General features: G+C 41.1%; 1 protein-coding gene across 1 annotated transcript in view; it reads left to right on the top strand.

Annotated features, from left to right (window-relative positions):
* LOC109408720 (protein N-terminal asparagine amidohydrolase) overlaps positions 1 to 21,886 on the top strand; it is a 97,359-nt gene extending 75,473 nt beyond the window's left edge. The window contains exons 5-7 of the mRNA XM_029874959.2: positions 20,363 to 20,571; positions 20,637 to 20,798; positions 21,582 to 21,886. Coding sequence (XP_029730819.1) covers positions 20,363 to 20,571; positions 20,637 to 20,798; positions 21,582 to 21,707 — 497 coding nt within the window. The 3' untranslated portion in view covers positions 21,708 to 21,886. The remainder of the gene's footprint in view (positions 1 to 20,362; positions 20,572 to 20,636; positions 20,799 to 21,581) is intronic.
* The last annotated feature ends 2,165 nt before the right edge of the window (positions 21,887 to 24,051 follow it).

Below are 24,051 nucleotides of genomic sequence, written 5' to 3'. Positions count from 1 at the left end.
AGTGCTTGCAGGTCCTCCTCGAGCATGGTCCATGTCTCGTGTCCGTGGAGGACCACCGGTCTTATTAGCGTTTTGTACATGGTTCATTTGGTGCGTGGGTGAATATTTTTCGACCGCAGCTTCTTCTGGAGCCCGTAGTAGGCATGACTTCCACTGATGATGCGTCTCCGAATTTCACGGCTCACGTTGTTGTCAACCGTCAGTAAGGATCCGAGGTAGACGAATTCCTCCACCACCTCGAAAGTATCCCCGTCTATCGTAACATTACTACCCAGACGGATCCGGTCGTGTTCGGTTCCGCCACCAGCGTGTACTTTGTTTTTAAGGCATTCACCACCAGTCCGACCTTTGCTGCTTCGCGTTTCAGGCGGGTGTACAGCTCTGCCACCGTTTCAAGTGTTCTAGCGATAATGTCCTCATGAACATACAACTTCTTAAATTCTATAAGAAATCAAACAAATATTCAGGTTTTTGGAAAACTAATCCTTGTGAAATGGAATGTATTCTGAAACTCAAAAAATAGCCTCAAAATGAAAGGAATTAAGTTTTTGATTATTTAGTGTTAGTGTATCCATCTAGAAAATCGACAGCAACGATTTTTCTTGGAATTCTGTGAGGGTTTCTTTTTTTAATTTCTTTGGAAATACCTCTTGAAATTCTCCCAGGGTTTTTCACTCGATTCCTTTCGTATTTTTTTCACGCCATTTGTCTAGGTATTCCTATTTGAATTACTTCCGGAGACTCTTCCAGATTCCTACCAGCATTTTTCCAAGATTCGAACATTTCTTTCCGGGATTCTTCCTTGAGAATCTTCTTAGATTCCGAAATTCCGATTGAATTTCATACAGATCATAAAGGATTTCTCTATAGGTTTTCTCAGTATTGCACAGTTCCACAGTTCCTACCAGGATTTATCCCGAGATCTCCACAAGAGTTTCTCTCATGAAATACCGCAGATGTTATAGCGAGTTTTCTGTTAGTGTTTCTCTCGGGATTCCTCTTGAAGGTGATATTCTTGGGATTTTTTAAAGCTCCTTCAACGATTTCAAGAAAGTTTTCCCTAATTTTCTGCAGAGATTCCTTCCGAAATTTCTTCCAAAGACTCTGCTGTGATTTCTCCAAGAAATTTACCTCTTTCAAGAGTTTCTCCTTGGATTTCTTCAGAAGTTTCAGCTGGCATATTTCCCAAAGGTTGTCACGGGATTTCTTTTGAGATTTCTCTCGGAGCTTCTTAGAGAAAGATTCCTTCCGGTGTTGATCCTGGGATGACTCTTGCAATTTATGCTGGACTTTCTCCTATGATGTTTTAGAGAGTCTTCTGGGATTTCTGCAGGAGCTACTGCTGGTAATTCACATGAAGTTCGTGCTGTATTTTTCTTCAGGCATTCACCAAGGCTTTCCTTGTAGTTGATTATCTAATTTCTTGCAGTGTTCCACCTGAGGTTATTTTCTTATAGATTTTCTCGGTATTATTCCCAGAGCTCTTCCCCCGGAATCCCTACCAGAAATAATCCGAGATTTTAGATATGCTTCTCTTTGGAATTTCATTAAAAATTGAGTTTTTCTCGGAATATCTCCTGCGGTAACTTACCAGATTTATTGTAATAAATTCCCGGAGAAATATTTGAAGGAATCCCGGTCAATTTTTGCGAAAATCTCCGCAAAGACTTATTGGAGAAATCTCGAGAGGAACTACGAACAAAATCCTGAAAGAAACTGGGACATCTCGAAAAAAAAAAAGTTCTGGGACTACTGCCTGGACTAATCCCAGGAGGAAATATTAAGGAAATTTAAAGAGGAACTCTTAAAACCTCTAAAAGTAATCCCTGGAGAAACTACGTGCGAAATCCCGTAAGGAAATCCACGAGAAATATCTGAAAACTGTCTCTGGATGAATTTCTGAAAAAAAAACCCTAGAGAAACTATTGGAATACTATCCCGATACCAGAAAATCCTGGAAGAGCTTCGGAAATATTTTGGAAAGAACTCCTGGATGAATCCAGCGAGAAACTCTGGAAGAAAAGTCCGGGGGTGCACAATGTAGCAGAGACCCCGTGAAAACACTCGATAACTGGAAATCGTTAACAATCTCGGAAGGAGTTATTTATGGAAGCAAAAACCTTATTTCAAGGAAAAACTCTGCGAGAAACTGGAAAGTGGTTGAAATCACGATAAACACCATCGTGGACGTTTTGAGTGTGAAAATGTTAAAATAATATAAAGTGATGTTCTTCAAAGTTTTTACATATTTTTAAGAGATACTTTTGATAAATTATGTTTTTAGATAAATTTGCTCGAAAGTTAGATAAAAATCTATTTTCTATATAAACCACGATAACTAAATGGTGTCTTCAGCTAATTTGTGGATGTAGATAATATCATGCTAAAAAATGTGGCCGAAGACACTTTTGCTATATCTTTTGAACTAAGCGATATTAGATTTAGTATAAACAACCCCTTCAAACCTTGAACAACCACTAAATGCTTCATATCTTCAGAAGGCCGGCTCCAGAGGCACGTTATCCTTCATTCGGGACATTTGTGCCATCAGTGTGTTTCTATGCATCTTTTTTCTGAAGACAGTGTTGCCATATTGTTATTGTTTCTACGTGATTTTTTTAGTTTTCCTATGAAAAATTACCATTTTTATAATGAGATATCTCGCAAAGTTGCAAAAAGTTGCAAAAAAGTCAAAGCATAATGAATAGTTGAATAAAAATGCTATCTTATATAGGTCAACTGATAAGTTGCTTTTTATCTCTTCGATGCTTAAACTGAGTTTAAAAATTGCCATTTTCTCACTTTTTAAGGTTGAAATAAACACTAAGTAGGTTAAGCCTCTTCTAAAATGGTTTTCGTTGCTTGGAAAGAAGCCACGAAAACCTCATCCAAGATATAAGGTGAAGATATGACGAAGCCACACCTCGAATTTTCAAGAGCACAAATCTGAAGAACCGAGTGTCGATTTGCAATGAAAAGTTAATCGATTGGTCACCATCAACGGGTAACCAATCGATCAACTTTTCAGCACCAACCGATATTCGGTTTTTCAGATTTGTGCTCTTGAAAATTCGAGGTGTGGCTTCCTCATATCTTCACCATAAAGGATTTAGTAGTTTTTTAAGATTTGAAGGGGTTGCTTATACTAAATCTATCATATATCACTTATTTCAAAAGGTAGAGCAAAAGCGCATTCGGCCACATTTTTCTGCATGATATTATCTGCAACTTTGCTGAAGACACCATTTAGTTATCGTGGCTTATGCAGAAAATAGATTTTAATCTAACTTTTGGGTAAACTTATCTAAGAACAAAACTTATCAAAAGTTCAACTAATTGCCGTAGGGACAAACCAGCCGAGGACTTTCAGCCCTCTCTAATAAAGATAAAAAAAACTAATTGCAGCTAGCAAACTTTTTTTACTGGTAGAATGCTGACCATAGTTGGGAAAGATTTGAGGCCAACTTTGACTTCAACAGGTTTCAAAAAACCCCTCGTCAAAGAACATAACTGCCGAAAATACTTAAGTTCCCCTATTTCAATATATACCTGATGAAGCATTTTGAATTGTTTTTTTTTTTTTGTTACAGCTTACATCTAAGGCTTTCATATGCAGCTTCATTTGAGGTTTTATATTCATTACAAAAAATATGAAAAATCTCCAGCCATTCCATAGAAAATTGATATAGTGCAACGTTGATTGCCGTTAAACTAGGTGGGTTTGTAGTTAATCGAAAATTATTAGACCCGTATTTTTTATTTCATTATTCGTCTGACCAATTTTCAGATAGAGTGGTCTAAAAATCAAGGTTTTTCAAAAACCATAAATTAAAAAAAAACATAACTTTTGGAGCAGTTGTTCGATTTTAATCTTCTTTTTTTCTTTTGTTTGAAAGATATTGAATTGGAGTTCTCCTGAAAACACGCAGTAAGAGACAGACTGTGATTATGTGCAATACAATTGCAAATATACTTTTTTTGCTCTTCAATCACTTAACCTAATTTTTACAGCTCTATTGTCTACTAGGGCACTGCGTGACCGATCCCAATTGGAAGCTGTACATACACTTTGTACAGCGCCTAAATGTATTATTTTTTATTGTACTACATCAAACTGGTTGCGTTGCGCTGCTTTCACTTTCTACCCTATCATGGTAGAATGATGAGCACGAGGATGTTGATGTGTGGCTATTGGTTGTTCCTGTTTCCAGTCCGATTGAGGGTCCATTATGGGTTGCCGTTTGCCGATGTCCAAGTATCCGGGTTCATTTTAGCTATGGGCTCAGAAGAGGGTCAGTGTCAGCTGCTCTTAGGGGGAAAGAGCAACTGACGAAAGTGCCGGGGCTGGGATCGAACCAATGCAAATATACGTATCAGGTTTTTTCACGTTTCCATGGTTTCGGACAAAAGGGATGTCCTTTTTTGTATTTTTATCATATCTCAAAAACAATAAAACATATATCTCTGATTTTTTTATGTGTTTCGTCCGATGTTTTTCCGATAAAAATATAAATATCTCTCTGGTCCTAAAATAGCGTAAATGTGAAAAAAATATATATTTGCAATTTATTTGTACATAAACGCAGTCTGTCCTTTTCAGCGTATTTTTCCTGAAAACTTCAATTGACTTCTTTAGCGGTGTTGAGATAATACCATATTCTAAATCTGCACGTCAAACTGAGCAGAAATCCAAATTTTTATGAATTTTGGTGCCCGTGAACCTATTTATAAATCAATTTGAATCTTGTATGGGAGCGATTTGTCGAATCACTTGGGGTTTATGTCGGAAAATCTCTTAGAAACTGATTTTCAGTATCGAAATAGAATTCTAAAAATCTGAAAAAAATCATAGTGGCTCAAAAAATTCAATATCTTTCAAACAAATAAAAAAAAGTTAAAATCCGTACACTCGTTCAAAGATTATGATTTTTTGAAAAATTTTCCTCTTCAATTAAGGTAACATTACCTAATTACTTAAGATAAGGAGAAAGTTAATGTAGGAGAAAAAGGAGCGAGTAGAGTTGAGGGGAGTTTAGGACGTGTTCAGGGTTGAAATGACGAATGAGGAAGTATTAATGGTTTCAAATTATTTTTCTTGAGAATTAGTTATCGAATCTACAACAATAACTATAAGACCTAAATTCATATTGAATATAGGTCGTCCGATCTACAGGGGATGGCCAAAATGTTTGGGATAGGCAACTTTTTTTTCTTTCACAAAAAAGTTCAGCATGCTGTAACTTTTCATAGAGCGCATCAAAAAATCTCAAATTTTGACTGTTTGCCAACCTATTATATGTGCATCATTGGGACAAATTTGGGCTTGATTGATTAATATTTCGCAAAGTTAGAACCGTTCGGGTAAAACACCTTTTTTTAGACAACGCATTTTTGAGCTGTCATATCTCGGAAACCAGTAAACCGAATTGAATGAAATTTTGAACGTACACTAACAATATGTAAATGCTTCACAAACTATTAAAACATAGATACTTTTTAAACGTTGAAAAAAGTTATCATGGATTGACACTTTTTGGACTTTTCTCGAAAATATGTAATTTTTTTACATTAATGTGAATAATTTTTAGTGTTGATATCCAAAGATTTTCCACTTTTGTTCTCAAATTATATCTAATCGGATATATTAGAGCCTATTTAGATTGAAGGAAAAACACATTTAATAATTTTTGTGTGGTATTGTTAATTTTACTTATTTTCCTCTATAGACGAATTTCGCACCAACTCGTCTTCGGGGTTGGCAGCACCCCCTCAGAATGTTATGAAATTTTGTAGGTTTCAAGACTTTACCTTTTCAAGCAACTTTGCGTATTTTGTTTTTTCAAAATTAACCTAGACTAACATTTAAAAAGAGTCAAAGTTCTTTAACCGTTTTTTTTTTCACAAAAAATAACTCGAATATGATAAGATGTACAAAAAAGTGATGTATGGGTGACATTTAGAGAATTGTCCAAGCTTTCATGAAAAAATATATTAAAAATTCTAAATACATTTTTACACGCTAAAAAATATATTTTCAAAATTAAAAGTCAATTTACAGAAAATGCCCACTTTTTTATGTTTTGAATTTTTTTTTTCAAGAAAGTCAATATTGTTGCCTAACTTTCCTCCATACATCACAAGATGGGCACTTTTAAGGAAAAAAAGTTTTTCTAACAAAAACTTTTTCATGTTAGTTTTTTTAGCGTGTTGCGCATTAGCCGTTTTTTTCACAAAAAATATAACTCGAATATGATAAGTTGTACAAAAAAGTGATGTTTGGGGGACTTTTAGGGAATTGTCCAAGCTTTCAAGAAAACATATTTAAAAAATATAAAAAAATGTTTTACACGCTAAAAAATATCTTTTCAAAATTAAAAGTCAATTTACAGAAAAAGCCCACTTTTTTATGTTTTGAATTTTTGTTCCCAAGAAAGACAATATAGTTGCCTAACTTTCCTCCATACATCACAAGATGGGCACTTTTAAGGAAAAAAAATTTTCTAAAAAAAACTTTTTCATTTTATTTTTTTTTGCGTGTTGTGCATTAAATCGTACAGTAATGTATCCAGAATCCTAATGACAATCCATTAAAACTTAATGGGCTCAACTACTTTTTTAATATCTTAACGTGCTTGACATTGAAAACGTGCTTGATATTGGAAAGGGCTCAAGATAAATTTGCTTTTAGGGTTTTATATCAATGAAAACGCTTGTGTATTGATGAAATATGTACATATGTATATGTGTATTCAATTATTTTCTTTTCTACAATATATACATCCTTCTTTTATACATTCTATTGTAACGTTTTTTGAATATTAGATCTTTAGTCTATCTGAAACAAAGTAAACTTTTTTGGATTATCTTTTGAATTCGAAAACTTCTTCGCTTCAATTTGATTTTCAGAAATTGGCACAAATGAATGAAATTTTTGTGTACCAGGTATTGTTTTTACGTGACTGTATGTGTATAGTTCTTCAAGTTCATCCGTCATTTTTGCATATTGTTCATTTGAAATAAAGCAGAAATTCAATTTTGTTATATGTATATCTGACTGTTTAACTGCCCAGTCATACAGTTCTCGAGGAGTTGTGATTGTGTTTCCATAATCTCGAGCAAGACTTGCTCGTTTTGCCATTCGCTTGAGAGTACCTCCAACAGCGTCACATGGACCTTTGTCATGTGAAGTTGCGAAGAAGTGCCATTCTGCTTCCAATCCATAATTGGACCGAAAACTGCACAAACTGGCAAATTTTTTTTTGTTCTTATAATGAGCTGCTGCTCCATCTGACATGAAAGTAATTTTTGAGAAATCAATCGATTGTTTAATGAAATCCAGCTGTTTTGATATAAATAACTGAACTGCTGTTGTATCGTGTGTAAGTACTTCAGATATTATTATAAAGCTCAAGTTTTCCAACTTATTTTCTTTTCTGTAGTACACTTCAAAGGGGTGAATGGTAGCTTGAGAATTATTCCAATGGTAAGCTTGAGCTGAATTTTGAATGATAAATGAATAATTTTCTGAAAAGTCACAAATTGTTAATACTTCACCCTGTTTAAGAGATTATTTTTTATCCCGCAAAAATGAGGATTGTTCTTTATAAATGAAATCATGAGTTATAAGCTTATCAACTTTTTCTACAAAATACGTAACAAACTCGTCTATAGTCTTAATAATAGTTCCCAAATTGCATCGATCAGTGGTTAGCCATTGTTGAAATAAAACCGATTCTTTATCATTCGCTTCTAATAATGATGTTAGTTCACTGGTTCTAGGCACACAATAATACAATTTCAGCAAACAGAATGCTGTTTTAAGCATTCAGATATCAAAACAAGCTGAGAAACAGGTTCTATTCCAGTTGGGATGTAACGCCAAGAAAAAGATGGCACCCAATCAAACAAAGTTGTAATGCCCATTGAGTGTTATTAAATGGGTATAAGGATTCTTGATACATCCTGTACGAGTTAATGCGCAACACGCTAAAAAAATAACATGAAAAAGTTTTTGTTAGAAAAACTTTTTTTCCTTAAAAGTGCCCATCTTGTGATGTATGGAGGAAAGTTAGGCAACAATATTGACTTTCTTAGAAAAAAAATTACAAAACATAAAAAAGTGGGCATTTTCTGTAAATTGACTTTTAATTTTAAAAATGTATCTTTTAGCGTGTAAAAATGTATTTAGAATTTTTAAAATATTTTTTCATGAAAGCTTGGACAATTCTCTAAAAGTCCCCCATACAACACTTTTCTATAGGTCTTGTCATTTTTGAGTTACATCGATTTTAAAAAATTCTTCGAAAAAAAGTTAGGCCCTCTTCAAATGTTACTCTTGAAAATTTTCGAAAATTTAAGTATGCAAAGTTGCTTATAAAAACCTAGTCTTTATGCCCACCAAGTTTCATTCGATTCTGAGAGGGTGTTGCCAACCGCTGGTCGAGTTGGCGCGAAATTCGTCTATATGGGTAAAAATTTCAACCCGATATTACTTAATTCGCCGTGAGAAAATATTACATTTTATAACGTCGTATTGAGTATCAATATATTGTTGATAAACGTTAAAAAATTCATTCAATTTGGTTCACTGGTTTCCGAGTTATGACAGCTCAAAAATGAGTTGTCTTAAAAATAGTGTTTTAAGCGAACGGTTCTAACTTCGCGAAAAATTAATCAATCGAGCCCAAATTTGTACCAATCATGCACACATAATAGGTTGACAAACAGTCAAAATTTGAGATTTTTTGATGCACTCTATGAAAAGTTACAGCATGTTGAATTTTTTGGTGGGAGAAAAAAAGTTGCCTATCCCAAACATTTTGGCCATCCCCTGTACAAGCGTAATCAGTCTGGATCGTCTTGAATCTCTTCTAAAACCGCCGAAATGTTCATGAAACGCTTTAAAACACCTCTGATATCCCCTTTACATGCCGGGGCCCGTAGCATAGTGACTACACGTTCACTTCATAAGTGGATGGTCATGGGTTCCGTCCCAGCCCCGGTACTTGCAATTTTTCGTCAGTTGCTCTTCCATCCGAAAGCGGCTGACACCTGACCCTCTTCTGAGCATTTGCTCTTACGGACACGGAAACTTGGATATCGGCTAACGGCAACTCATAATGGACCCCCAATCGGACTGGAAATGGAATAAGAGCCACACAGCAACATCGTGCTTATCATTCTACCATGGACAGGGTAGAAAAGTGACAGTAGCGCAAAGGCTATCAGTTCGAATTAAAATTAGTGGAATTAGAATATAATACATTTAAGCGCTGTACAAAAAGTGTAAGTGCAGCCGCCAATTGGAATCGCTCACGCAGTGCCCTAGTGGACAAAAAAGCTGTAAATTAGGTTAAGTGGTTGAAGAATTAAAAAAAAATCCCCTTTACCTGGGAGGAGTAAGCCTAAATATATTCTCTACTACACTTAGGCATATAAACCTAAGGTTATCATAAGGTCTAACTTATGAAATGGCCTTTAAACAATTCATAACGGCTAGAACGATTTTCATAAGGTCGGTCTATGACGCAGAATCGACTCACAGTTTGGCTTTTATACACATTTTGCAACACGATATTCTCAAGCGTCGATAGCCGCGTGGGTTGGGCACGAGCTCAGTGATCTCGACGTTCATGGATCGATTCCAGTCTGCATCATTTTGTGATTTTTCTGCTCTTTTCATAAGTTTATCTTATGTAATTAGGTCATAATAAGCATGTTCAATTTTCATAAGGTATTCTTATGGCATCCATAATTTACTGTTATGGCTAAATTTCATAAGGTATTTTGATGAATTTTGGTAGTTTACTTCGCTGAGTGTAGCTGTCCCGGCAAACGTCGTTCTGCCTGCCTACTATGTTTTTTGATATGCAGCTCTGTAGAAAAATGCCCCGCAAAATGGAATTTCAAACTTTCTCGTTTTCGGTGCGTTCCCGGTCGATTTTTCCAACTATTTTTTCGTACGAACACGTCGGAGCCCTGCACAAATGAAACACTGAAAGAATGGTGTGGATCCGTTGGCCCGTTCCCGAGCCTATTCCATTTTTATTTATATAGATAGATATTGTAGGCCCCTTGAAGCCAGTCAAAACTTCCTATAACATCTCTAAGATCCTCTGAAATAGGGATACGCCTCTGAAATTCGCTAAAGATCTTCTGAAACTTCCTGAAATGGCTCCGCAAATCCCCTGAAACCACTTCGGACCTCCTGTATCGCACCTGAGACCTCCAATACCCCCGGAAACTCCTCTGAAGCCCCCTCTAATGCCTCTGAAACCCGCTGAAAATTCTCTGAAAACCTCGGGAAAAATACCCTGTGAAGTCACCTATAACCCCTCATCAACGCCATGAAACGCGTCAGGAAACCTTGATACGCCCTAAAACGCTTCTGAAACTTCCGTGAATCTCACCTGTGAGACTGTAAAGCCCCCTAAAAATCCTGAACCCTGAATCTCGATTTGACTCCTGGCGATAACCAGCTCGAGCAGCTCACATAGCAGCCAATTTCACGCTAAAAATTAAAAATCACATGGATCTGGATAATTTCCATGCAGTGGAATCTTAACTCAGTGTTCAAAATTCTTCAGGAATTTGGAAACTAAATTTGGATTTGTTCATCCTCCGAGACTAAACATAGTAGCCACTAGCGCAGTTTGTAGGCAAACATATTGCTTACCGCTTCAGAAAAGAATCACTTTGGACAACACTTCTCACCGCTACATCGCACCAACCTCTCACATCAACGATAGAACTAGCTCGTTGATTGGAGTCAATTTTTTGATTTAATTATTTTCTAATTGACCTTCACCGGGCAAGCGGGACCTGAACCATCCACATCGTATACGCGTGGCTCTTTCTCCGCTTAAACGAACGGCACATTTAAATGAACCGAGCAGCGATGAAGATTTAATTAAGTGCCTCTACAACACCCAACTGCTGCCACCAAACTGCTGGAAACACTTTGTCTTCATAGTCAACGGTACGGCGGCATGGCAGTGTGGTCACCACGCGTTGATTGACCGACCGACCATCCATTTCCATAGACGGTTGCAGCCGTTGTCGTTCATCGCAATCCATAAGATGCACTTACACCGTTCAATTGTCTTTCTCGTAAAGGGGCGAAAAACTCCTAGAAGTGCCATGTAAGCAAGATAAAATTCAATTGAAGACATTACATTTCATTGCACTGGATAGGGGTTCCACGCGTTATTGGACATCATCGCATCGCCTTCATGTTTCACACGTCGGTCGCATTGCGCTGGTCGGTTTGTGTGGGTTCTAACTGGCGCGGCAGCCAGCACCCCGGCAGGCTAATGGAATTAATGGTTCTGGAATCGAATCACACATCATACACGACAGGCGACCAGAAGCGGTAGCTGGTCATTGCATACTACAAGTAGTCTGAGGGAACGAACGAGCCGAGACTGATGGATTAATGGACATTTATGGGTCTTGTTTCTCCGAGTGAGTGGTGCGTGATTATGCGGTTTGACTAATTTGTTGTTAACTTGTTGATGCCGCCCCGATGGTGGTGTTGATGATGATGGCGATGCACTGAGAGGAGGAGATTCTAATTAGGTTAAGTCAATTGGATAGATGGGTCTTTTGTTTTCCGTAATGATCGTAGGGAAGAGGATACCTTAGTTAATACCAGTAGTCTACCACGATAAGGTCTGCCTCTGCCTTTAGCCGCAATCATGTTCTTCTCTTACTTACCTTACCGATCAGGCTAAGGCCGGGTGGCCTTTGCTGTACATAGTAGCCGACTCCATTCCACTCGGTCCATGGCTGCTTGTCTCCAGTTCCGCACTGTGCGTAGGGTCCGCAGATCGTCCTCCATTTGGTTGACCCACCTAGCTCGCTGCGCTCCACGTTACTTACTCCAGTTGTTACTTGATCTGTGGTGGAGTTGGTTAACGCGCCCTGTCTAGCGAACTTGGGGAGACGTGGGCTCAAACCCCACCAAAACTTTGTGGATTTTTTTTTGCAATTTTTTCACTCAATTTTTCCATTTTTCAACACATATTATGCCTATGAACTTCAGGCATTACGTATGTCTCCGACTTCAGTTCCACTGAGCTCGTAAATCAGCAGAGACATCGAGTGTCCATACTTTTTCATCGGGGAGTAAAACTGCGTGCCCAAACTGCACAATTGAAACGCATGTCGCCGCTGATTTATCTTCCGAAAGTTTGTTCAAACACCTCACTGTAGACGATGAACTGATGGTCCATATGACTGAACTATCATGCTATCTACGACTGTGTTTACAGTTTTTTACATTTTCCTATTAAAATTGAAGAGCTTTACCACTGATGGCTTTCCATATATCCTGTCATAATATTTGTCGTTGTAATTCTGGCAACTGTCAATCGACACTTACGCTGCCTCATCGTACAAAGCATGTCGTATGGTAACCGGCACTCACACAGTGCTACCAAAACATTCCTCGGTCGTTAACTCTGCCTCGGAGGCCTCATCGGGTTCAAGGTTACCACAGTCGATCTCCACACTTAGCCAGCTTAACTGTCGTTCGCTTATGTATATCTTCCAGTGTTGGAACAAACCCACGCCCTACGGATCTGTAACGGTTCGTAGTACCTCTACAGCAGCTTTGTGAGATTTTGTCGCGGTCTAGTGTACACAGAAAGAAATCATGAAAATTAAACTGCACCTAAGATAAGCATCGACTGAAAATTATAGCAGAAGCTACAAAACTACAGCCATTTGCCGAGAGATGATACTGTCCGCTCAGTAATCAGCCAATCATGCGTACTGTTTACATTTTTTGAGGCATATTCGCTTGAAATTTACATGCAGTAACGTAAACGAGGAACAGTTACTCTCAGTCGTCTGCTTCGCTGCGGAGACTGCTCTCTCGCTCTCTGTGGCCGAAGCGGTACAACAGATTGTTCTTTTATGGTGGAACATGTTTATCTTTGATTGCCTTCTCTTCAGCTTGGTGAGACAGCCTAGAGGGGTTAGGCGTGTACGCTCACTCGGAAGATCTGAGTTCGATTCTCGTATTAAGATTTTTTTTTAAGTTTCTCTGAAAAGTCAATGCTTAATTAACACTTTTCTCTCAGCAATCAGCAGTGTAATTTTGAGATCACACATAAAGAGGGCCCATATAGCCGAGGCGGTAAACGCACGGGTATTCAGCATGACCATGCTGAGGGTGACGGGTTCGATTCCCGGTCGGTCCAGGATCTTTTCGTAAAGGAAATTTCCTTGACTTCCTTGGGCATAGAGTATCTTCGTGCCTGCCACACGATATACGCATGCAAAATGGTCATTGGCAGAGGAAGCTCTCAGTTAATAACTGTGGAAGTGCTCATAGAACACTTAAGCTGAGAAGCAGGCTTTGTCCCAATGAGGACGTTACGTCAAGAAGAGAGAGAGAGAGAGACATAAATTTCTATCGAACACGGTGGAGGTCAATTTGTTACATTCAGTTCGTTATAAATCTACAGATTTTGTTCGTACTGTGTAGTTTTCGTCTGTTTGTTTATTTAAAATTCAGGAGAATGTTTGTGTTGTTTGTTTCCATTCTTTGTGTTTGCTGGTCACCCGAAAAGGACGCCTTACCTGAAACATGGCCGTAGATGGTGGTAGCGAGAGAAGGCCATTAAGATCTAGGAGATCCTTAATTAACCAAAAAAAGGCCATTTGCCCAAGTGATCGACACTAGTGAAGTCCGTTGTGAAGTGTCCAATGCGTGCCTATTGTGTGTGTGGTGGATTCCCAGGAAACAGGTATTCTAGAATCTAGATGATTCCATTAACCATATAATACCTGGAATTCCTCCTCTCCCCCCTTCACACAGAACCCCGTAGTTATACCGTGGTTTTACCACTAGCAAAGAGGTGAAGCATATCCCCAAAATGGGTCACCTTCCGCTGTGGCTACATCCGGCGAAGGCTTGGGCAGATGATGATCCGGCCTTTCGCTACACCAGGCCGATGACCACCCTAAGAGCTGTTCTCCAGTGGCCGCAGATACCCCGATTCGATTGAGCGATTATGGTCGCATTGAACGAGAAGAAGAAGGTCGAGGAAGGAGAGGATCAGTGGATGAGGTCAGCAGGAGAAAGGGGCCCCGAAGACAGAAGGTCAGATTAGTCTAAAGAATGTGGGTGGAAGTAGAGTGAAAGTAGAGAGCTAGGGAAAGATAGAGAGGAAGTGCACAAAATCTGGAGGAATAAACAGAAGTGTGAAAAAGGCAGCTCAAGTATTTTCCTGAATCCGCGAAACAGCAAGGATAAGCGTGCCGACCCTTGAGATGTGAGGTCTATACAGAGTCTCGCTAGCCGCTGGGAAGGGTCACCTTCTGTGATCCTCTCCTCAAGTCAACGACAGCTGTGGCTGAACCGCCGTTAGTTACAGATCCTTTCGTCGTCGAACGCGATTACTTTTTCCATAACTTCACGGAGCCAGCACTTCTGGTTGGCGCCCTCATCCACGTCAAAATTGCAACGATCTCGATTCACCGAACCGCTTTGTCAACTACTTTAACGATGGCACGTATTCACTGTACTAGCGCTCCCAAAACACGCTGTTCAGCTGCTGTGAATGCTGGAATGCGTCTTGAAGAGCCTTCGCTGGATAAAGAGGTGGCCATAGCACGCATGGCTGGTTCGGAGGTAAACCCACCGAAAATGAGGGAATGAGTACTTCTGTTCCTACGGACTCCTGCGGCGGTGACACATATGTCAACGGACGGGACTCCGTCCTCCGCTTCAACTATTTCCGTCTGCAGGATCTCGTACTGCAGTCGCCTTCCGTCATCAAGCGCAGTAAGCGCTTTTAGGGCGGCTGAACCTCCACTTCATCCTCCTCTACGCCAGTCATCGCTGATGCCCTGCACAGACTATACCACTTCTTAGCTTGCTCCCCGCAGGTTCGTTCTGTTGCCCGAAAAGAATTCGGTCGGTCATCCCCGGTGGTCAATGAAACGGTGCGGTGTATCGCTGTCCAGCACGGCTGAGTAGTCAGTCCGTGACCACCTTACCTCTGAATGCACGGCACGTGTTACAACAGCGAAGGTAAACAGTGCGATCCACATTTTCTCTGTCCTACGTCCTAATCTCACGTCGAATGGCCCCGACGATCGATCTACCTTGCAACACACGCAGGAATCTACCATATTCCGGACTACAGTATCGACGTGTAGAATGTAGAAGAATTGCCGCAATTTATTCTTTACCGTTTGGCGGTATCCGTGGCCAGTCCACTCGTAATATATTCGTTGTGTGGTGGTCGCCCGGAAGAATCACCGGAAATCGTAGGTCGAACAGTAGAAATTCTGCTCTTTCGACTCGTCCCTTCATCCGCATCAGTCCATTGATGTTAACCATCGGGGTCAGCTTCTACAGCGGACTAGCCTTCTCAATGGGTATCAACTGGTCTACCCTTGTTCCTTATTAGTACCTTCATCTCGTCAATAAAGCTTTCTGACTGTGCTAGTTTTAAAGAATACCGCTCCGCCTTCTCGTACTGCTCTTTCTTCAACGGTACTCGATCAAGCAAGCAAGCAAGAGTTACTTGCGCTTGGCACCCGCATCTTCAGCTGATCGCCTGTTACTCGCAGAGATTCGATCGGCAGTTTGACACGAACAGGAGTACGCACGCTATCGTTCGTATCAGGATTCCCCACTGCGAGAAGCGTTCAGCGTCTACAAGCACCACCGGAATCTTCACATCGTACACTGCCGTGAATCGCATATCTGTCCCATTTGCATAGGAAATCCAGCAAAGATGGGACTGATATGCGATTCACGGCAGTACAGCAACAGATGAATTCGCAGCTTCTCGGTAGTGTGCATAGGAGGCAAACTTTTCTTGAGCCATTCTTCTTAACTTCTGTACAAGAAATGGTTACCGTCTTCACACCCACGGGCTGTTTGGATGATTGTCAGGGTCTTTGCCCTACATTGTTAGCTGGTATATTACGGTCAGCTTCGTGAGAGCCCATCAGTCTCGTCTGGCTTTGATGCGGAGATCTACGACCGATGCTGATCTAGTCGCAAAATCAACAGCTGCTTGCTTCAGCGGCAGCTCCTTTCATGCGACCGAACATCCCCAAAGTATCCCCATCACGTCGTCCCTCTAACAAGCTGTTCATTCAAAAGTCTTGGCGTAGCATCTTCCTAATATGGTTTCTAGCATTAGGGATCCCATGAGATTGGGTCGAACTGTACCACAACGATGCTGAACATGATTCTTATTGTTGGGCGTACTCCTTCTCAAAGGGCTTTTGAATTCTCTGGTTTTGACGCGGGAGCACCTCGGGGAGCAGCAAAACAGCGAACCAGCAGTGCATTTCAGCCTGGTCAACTTAAGATGGCCTTAGGGGGCTTCAAAGGGTTTCATGGGCGTTCCAGGTTAGTTCTGAGGAGTTTCAGGGGGGTTTAATGGGCGTTCCAGAGGTATTTTAGGAGCATACCAGGGTTTGCAATGGGTTTTAAGGGTTTTCAAAGAACTTCGGGGATGTTCCAGGGACTATTAGAAGTGTTCCAGGGGTTCAAGAGGTCTGAGGGGCGTACTAGGGGGTTGATGATGCTTTCCGTAACAGGCGTATTCCAAGGTATTTGAGTGGATTTACAGAAATGTTCCAGGGGAATGCCAGGGGTGTTAGGGGTGTTTCACAGTGGCGTCTCGTCCATAGGTCCACTGCGTGCACTACACAGTTGACAAAAAATAAAATGAATCATTATAATTTATAAGCTCTCCATTTGACCCTTTTGATGTTCACAACTCCTAGTGAACAAACCAGTGTGAGATATCAGTACGTATTCATTAAATTAGGCAATTTCCCAACCTAATCTCACTATGCCACCCATGCCTTCACCCAGCCGGTGCCAGAGTGCTCGACGCCGAAGCGTGCGATACGCACATGTGAGAGCCCCGCCAAAATATCTCTCGCCTGAGTTCACTTCCAGCAGTACACGGGAGCACTGTATATGCACACAAGAACTGTGTTTACTTGTGTTGGACTGTTCTGTGCTGCATTGGCAATGTATTAGTAAAATTTTGGTTCACTTTTTCCAATGGACGTGGGCCTCATCGGTGGTGGAGGAAAGGGAAGATTGTTTTCTTGCACTCGAGGGGCAGCTGCTAAGTTTGGCAACGTCGCAGTTGAGCTACGGCATGCTTAAGCAAGAGAGCCACGCGGAGAAAGAGCGAAGCGGTAGCCGCCCAGTCACTCTTTCGGCATGCGTGCATGGTTTTGGGTGGACCTTAATGCGTGGAATTTTCATTCAGTTCTAGTTGCGCGTCGCATAAGGTTTCATTTTCCTGCAACATTCAAGGGAAAATGCAGAACGATATCGTAGACAATCTACTCCCGCAATTCGTTTGCCAGGCGGAGGAAAAGCTTATAATATGTACCGACTTCTCGAGCACTTTAAGGTGAAACATCAAGAAATCCCATTGCAATTTTGCATACAAACTTTAGAGGCACAAATCTGACGAACGAAGCATCGAACCGAGCCGCACTTATTTATCCTGACTTTGCTCACTTGCAAAAAGAGGCAGCTTTTCCAAATCGAGAGCATTTGTTTACGAATTTTCAAAATTGGTGCTCTTGAAAACGTGAGTAAGGAACCAAATCGGTCATTGTGGCAGCCATATTTGTATTCTCTGAAGTTTCTCCTTAAGCAGTGTTCTCTTCGATTGAGTGTGCTCAGATTTGTACATTTAAATCCGCCCTCTAATGCATATCCTTGGACAGAAACGCGTATTTCGACTACAGTCATAGCTCAATCATACTGGTCAATTCCATTTGAATGGCATGGAGAACTGACTATTAGTTAGTCAGTGACTAAATAATAATTGTTACAGAGCGACCCATAACTGTGCAATGGTTGTTCCAATCCTTCCTCAGTGTCAGTTATCCACTTCTGAGTTGATTCTTCGAAGTTCAAAAGCTATTCCGAAAAAAATCTATAAACAATTGGTGGACAATGTCTACTCTCGCTTCTGCAATTTAATAGGATAAAGCCGATCAATGAGCTGATATTTCTTTTGGAAACAAGTTTCAGAGCAGATAAGGTGCTTACTGAGAACAATTTGGAAGACATCTTCACAGAAACGTATCTGCTTATTCCTCTGATTATGACACTTGACTTCCGTCGACAAGCAATGTCGTTGAAAGAGGCTTTTCCATCTTGATTAGAAGAATAAGGACATATTTTCGGTTGCAATGGGCGAGCAAAGGCTGAAGAGGCTTATACTGATGACGGTAGAACACCCCCTGTTTCATCAATTGAAACAACAAAGTTTTATCGACGAAATTGTCGATAGATTTGCTCGTCGAGCGGTTAATGTTGTTTTCCATTTGCACTACAGTCCATTGTGAAAACTCTTCAAGTGCACAGTCAGCTCTACAGGTCACGAGACGCCTCTGACTGTTTCATGATGTTATAGGGGTTTCAGGGACGTTTCAAAGGTTCTCAAAAGGTTTCGAGGATGTTCCAAAGAGTTTCAGCCACATTCCAGGGGTGTTCGAAAACTTTATGGGGATATCCAGAGAATTTCAGTGGCATTCTAGAGGCTCCATGGGGTTGTCCAGAGGGTTTCAGGTGTACTAAAGGACATTTCAGGGAGTGTAGAATTAGCTTTAAATTAAAATACACATGCATAAAAATAAAAAATGAAGTAAAACAGGCATTTCAGGGGTATTACGGTGAGTTAGTGGCATTCCAAGGTTTTTAATGAATTTCAAGGGCGCTTGAGAGGTGTCAGGAGTTTTCCAAGGGGTTTCAAAGGTGTTCCAGGTGATTTCAGGGACACTACAGGAATGTCAGTGGTGTCTCAGGGGGTTCAAGGGTGTTCCATAAGGTTTCATACAGACGTTTTAGAGTATTTGAAGGGTTTTAAGTGGTTTTAGGGTTATTTCAGGGAGTTTCAGGAGTGTTTCTGTGGATTTCAGGAGCGTTCCAGAGAATTTCAAGGGGGGTTCCTGTGCTTTAAGGAAGTACCAGCAGTTGTCAATGGGTTTTAGAGGTGTTCAAGGTGATTTCGGTGACACTTTAGGTGTATCAGGGGTGCTCCAGGTGGTTTCAACGGGCTTGGTGGTCTAGTGGCTACCGCTTCTGATTCGTATGCAGAAGGTCATGGGTTCAATCCCTGGCCCGTCCTTTTCATCCTACTTTGTATCTTTCTATCCACTTTCTCTCGCTCTCTCTTCTCTACATATACAACTCATGTATATTCATATGTTCATAGCCATCGCAAGAACCAGAAACGAATTGAAAAAAAAAGTCGTTTCCCTCCCTTCCAACTTCCACTCACAGCACAGTGTGTATTACGCCTATAAGTTATGCAACCAAAGCGTGCTGTGCCGCTTGACCTTATTCACCTTATTCACCACACAATCTATCACGAATACTATAAATAACCCTATCCATGGATCGCATCACCGACCCAACGGTGACTCCCAGATCTCCCATCCTTTCCGTCTAACAAATACCCCAGTCCGTGCTGCGTTGTGGGGACGCAGAGTGCTCTCGGTCTCTAGTAGCAACAACCAGTACACTCTAACATTCCTTTCCCTTCCCAGCTGACTATAAGGACTTGGCCGGCGCCGTTATTGATCAAATATGCATGAGCTGCTAAAATTGCACTTTGAGAATAAGTGGAATGTCCCAGCCCCTTATTCAGTTGGATCTCAGTGCAACTGGTACCAGTTCAGATCAATCACGGAGGAGCAACCATTGACATGTATAGTCAGAATTGATCGTTTTTGATCGTTTGATCGATCAGGGGTGCTCCAGGTGGTTTCAAGGATGTTTCAGGAGGTTTCATGTGCCTTCCAGAGGTTTTCAATAAGTTTCAGGGGTATTACAGGGTTTTGCCTGGGGTATTTCTGTAGTTTTTAGGAGCATTCCAGGATTTTCAAGTGATTTTCAATTTGTTCCAATGATATTCTAGCGATCTCAGTAGGTTCAACCACCTTAACAATTTGCATGGGCGTTTCAAAGAACATCAGGGGCGTCCTCTCAATCCAACGAAAATTCTCTGAAACTCTAATAAATTTCCCTGAAACACCTTGATACGCCTCTGAAACGTACCTTGAAGCTCTGGTAAGCTCCTCTGCAACCACAGAATTCCATCCGAAACCCTTCTGAAACTCCTATGAAACATAAAAATGAGAACGAAAATTGCAGTACGCAACAATGAATCAATCCGTTTGCTCTAATTTTGTTCTTTTTTTTTGTGCTTAAACGTTTTGTATGGGAAAAACTTATGTTTTCTAATGCCTTTTTTAAAAGGATTCATTACAAATCTTAATTAGTATTGAATGTGTAAACTGTTAGAAAAAAAAATACTTATTTAAAACACTACATTTTCCCTTATTTTAGAATCGTTCCACAAACACCCACTGGAGATCGATCTGACGCAGGCCTGCGTCGGCGAGCTGAACACCATTCTCCGGGGGGATCTCAACTGGCCAATCATCTACGGGATCGGGGTGAACGTCAAAACCGGAGAAATCTTCCCGGCCACCTTTCCGGACAAGGGACCCGATCTTCAGCTGCGCATGGCGCGACACTTCACTGGTGGCCATCAGGTAATACCTTCCTCGGTTTTGTAATGGGAAATGAATCATCAATGATGAACTTTTGTCTTTTTCAGGTGCTGGACATCTACGACTCCACGGTTGGGATGCTCCGAATCGGACCGTTCAATTACGACCCACTGCGTGGGGTGGACCTCTGGTTGTCGCAAAGCGACGAATTCATCCTTCAACATCTATCCACTAGTCCGGAGGTGGAACCACCCCACTTTGCTATGCAAGTAAGTTAATACGCACGCTAACAAAAAATAGAAAAATAGACTCAACTAACTATGTTTAATTATCACTGAATCGAAAGAAAAGTTGATGGTTTTGAACTTTTTTTTGAATACACATTTTGAAACATAGGGTTTGTGTGCCATCAGTAAGCTCACGATCCTATATTCATCCTATTCGAAAATAAGCGATTACGGCACCGATGGATTCCGTTCTTTTTGTTTTCTTGCGTTCTCACTTCTAACAAAAAATAGAAAAATATGAAACAAACAGCGCTTTAATTAGTTTTACGATGATAATGGGAGCCTCATGCTTAATAAGGGAACTAATACCCTACTTTTCTATTCAAATATTTAACAAGAATCTGCATTTAAATGTTCAATCATAATATCTAAGCGTGTACATGGCTTAAGCCGAGACACCGACCGACTTACCATAAATCATACTGCTGTTCACTGCAAACTGAAAAAAACAACTTACACGCTAAGAAAATGTTACTCTAAAATGAGTAAGATTCACACAAAACTGAGCTAAACTGGAACAGCTCAAAAAATGAGTAAATTGCATTTCCAGCGATAGAGCTTGCCCAAGTGCAAAAATCCAACTGGTTTAAGCCGTATAATATTCTTCGCATCATCAAGAATATTATACGGCTTAAACTGATGAGATTTTCGCACTTGGGCCAGCGCTATCGCTGGGAAAAAAATTTACTCAATTTTGAGTTGTCCCACTTTAGCTCGAAAATGAGTGAATTTTCTGACCGTGTACCGTTCTACCATCTCTTCCAGGTCCGTGCCACTCTTAGATACATACAGGACAACCAATTCCCGGCGGTAACGGTGTTCCGGAATAACAACCCGCACTACTTTAGACGAGATGAAGCGACCGGCTGTTGGGCGCCGGTGCGATTCTAGTAGAGCCGTACCACCGGGCAATGATTCCTACACATGCGTTAGCTACGTATTGTTTGATTTTTAATGGGGCGCTCTCTTTGGCGTTGTAATCTTTATTTAATCCTAGCGTAGAGTCTCAGAAAATGAAACATAAAAGCCACTTTTTGCACCACTTCATGCGAAGTTAATTTCGGAAACTCCCAAGACCAGCGAATACTAATAGTGAAATTTGATTTCAATTATACGAAAATACCGGATAATGAGTGGAAGAATAACTTTATCAAATTGTACAGAATTTGAATCGTCTGTTAGGAATGATTAAATTATACACAAAAGGAAAATAAATAAATTTATCGTTCAGCGAAAAGTGTTATGAATTTTAGCCGAAACCATTCCCTGATCAACAAGAACAACGATACCTACTAGATTTATTTATAATCACTCTTTTCTTTATCGTTCTGGAATTACTCAGTCTCAGAAATTTTCTGTTCAACTTGGTAGAAAATACTATTCAGCATGAGAGGCTTTGACATCAACAACCAAGCTATCGCGCAAAATTCATACAATTAATATGTAAGATTCCCAAAATTGCCATAGGACAGTGATCGTGCACCTATGTTGATCTTGGTGCCGCCATCGGCCGCTATTTGGCTACCAAGATATTGGAAGCTTTAAACATTCTCCACTGATTGTCCAGCTACCGTAAAACTGGAATGGTTGACCGTCATCCAACGATTTGGTCTTATTGACGTTGATGGTGGGACCTGTCACCGAGGCGCGATTGGCAAAATCATCGAGCGCCGTTGAGTTAGGAGAGCAACTTCATCAGCCATTCCGAAGTCATTAGAGTGCTCCATGGTAATGGGCTGCCACATCGACCAACGATTTGGTTCACGATCAAACGCACCTACCAGGATCTTGTCGCCACCACAGAAGACGGAATCTCAAATCGACCACGTCCCGATTGACGAACGATACTTCTCCGACATTATCGACGTCGGGACCTATCGTGGCGCTAACATCGACTCTGACGACAACCTGGTGATTGTCAAACTGAGCCCAATACTCTCCGTCATCGACAATGTACGGTACCGGCGAGGAGCCAAGACACAACCTTGAGCGGCTGAAGCAACCGGATGTCGCCTCGGCACACGTGCAAAATCTCGAGGCAACGTTACCAGAGGGTGATGTGACCCCTCTAGAGAACTCGTGGAGAACAGTAAAAGCAGCCATCGACGACGCAGCCGAGAGCACCATCGGGCACATGGAATGGAGTCGACTGAACGAATGGTTCGACGGGACTCGACCCAGACCAGACCCACCTTTTTCGGGAGAAAAACGCTGCCTGAAAGAGCGGAGCGTAAGGAAATGGAGCTGCTGTACCGTTTCCATGAAACACGGCAGTTCTACGAGAAGCTCCACGCATCCCGCAACGGCCGCGAGCCAAAATATGCAGGGATAAGGACGGCGTCCTCTTAACGGACGGACGTGAGATGATCGAAAGGTGGAAACAGCACTTCGACCGACGAGCACCTGCATGGCGTGGAGGACGTAGGCACGGGAGACCACCACATGAGCATGAGCATAGATGACCGTACTATTCGTAGTTGCTACTCCGTGATTGACCAGAACAATCGAAGTTGCACAAGGAACCAACAGACGGAGCTTGGGAGTAGCTTACCGTCCTCAATGTGCATCTTCGAGAATTCCAAACTTTATTAGGTCAATAACGGCGCCGGCCACGTCCTTACGGTCATCGAGGAAGGAAAGGAATGTTATTATGACGTGCGTTGCTTACTAAAGACCGAGATCACCTCTGCGTCTCCACGTCTGTCATGGGAAGGGCTTTTTGTTAGTGGGGAGGGGAAAGGGCGCATGATATGAGTTCACTTTGGTAAGTGGAGTGATTCATGCAACCCTATTAATATCAAACCACTTATTTTCATTTGGACTAAAACAAAACACATGCCGACATCGAAGATGACGAACCATTCAGATAGTTTTCGAAGTGCGAAAATTAAAGAAAGAGAAAATAAAGTGATTTGAACCAACGTGGCTTTGGAACTTGGGCCGACACTTGACGTGACGAACATTTCAATGTCTGTTGACTAAAATCGCAAAAAATGTTGATGTTGCATTTATCGTATCATAAATCGCCCCGTACGAAGATGAGCAGTCAAATAGACGACGACGACGACGACGACGACGTGCACGCGGACGATCCGAATGAAAACGCGGCCTGTACACTTTGCCACCAAAAACTCACTAAATCACCCCGTACGAAGATGAGCAGTCAAATAGACGACGACGACGACCGAATGAAAACGCGGCCTGTACACTTTTCAAAGCCAGCGCGCGATGCTTT

The sequence above is a fragment of the Aedes albopictus genome, chromosome 3, assembly GCF_035046485.1.
Source record: "Aedes albopictus strain Foshan chromosome 3, AalbF5, whole genome shotgun sequence".
NCBI classification, from domain to species: Eukaryota; Metazoa; Arthropoda; class Insecta; order Diptera; family Culicidae; genus Aedes; species Aedes albopictus.
Note: the sequence above shows the minus strand (reverse complement) of the source record. Positions and strands in the feature narration are given on the sequence as shown.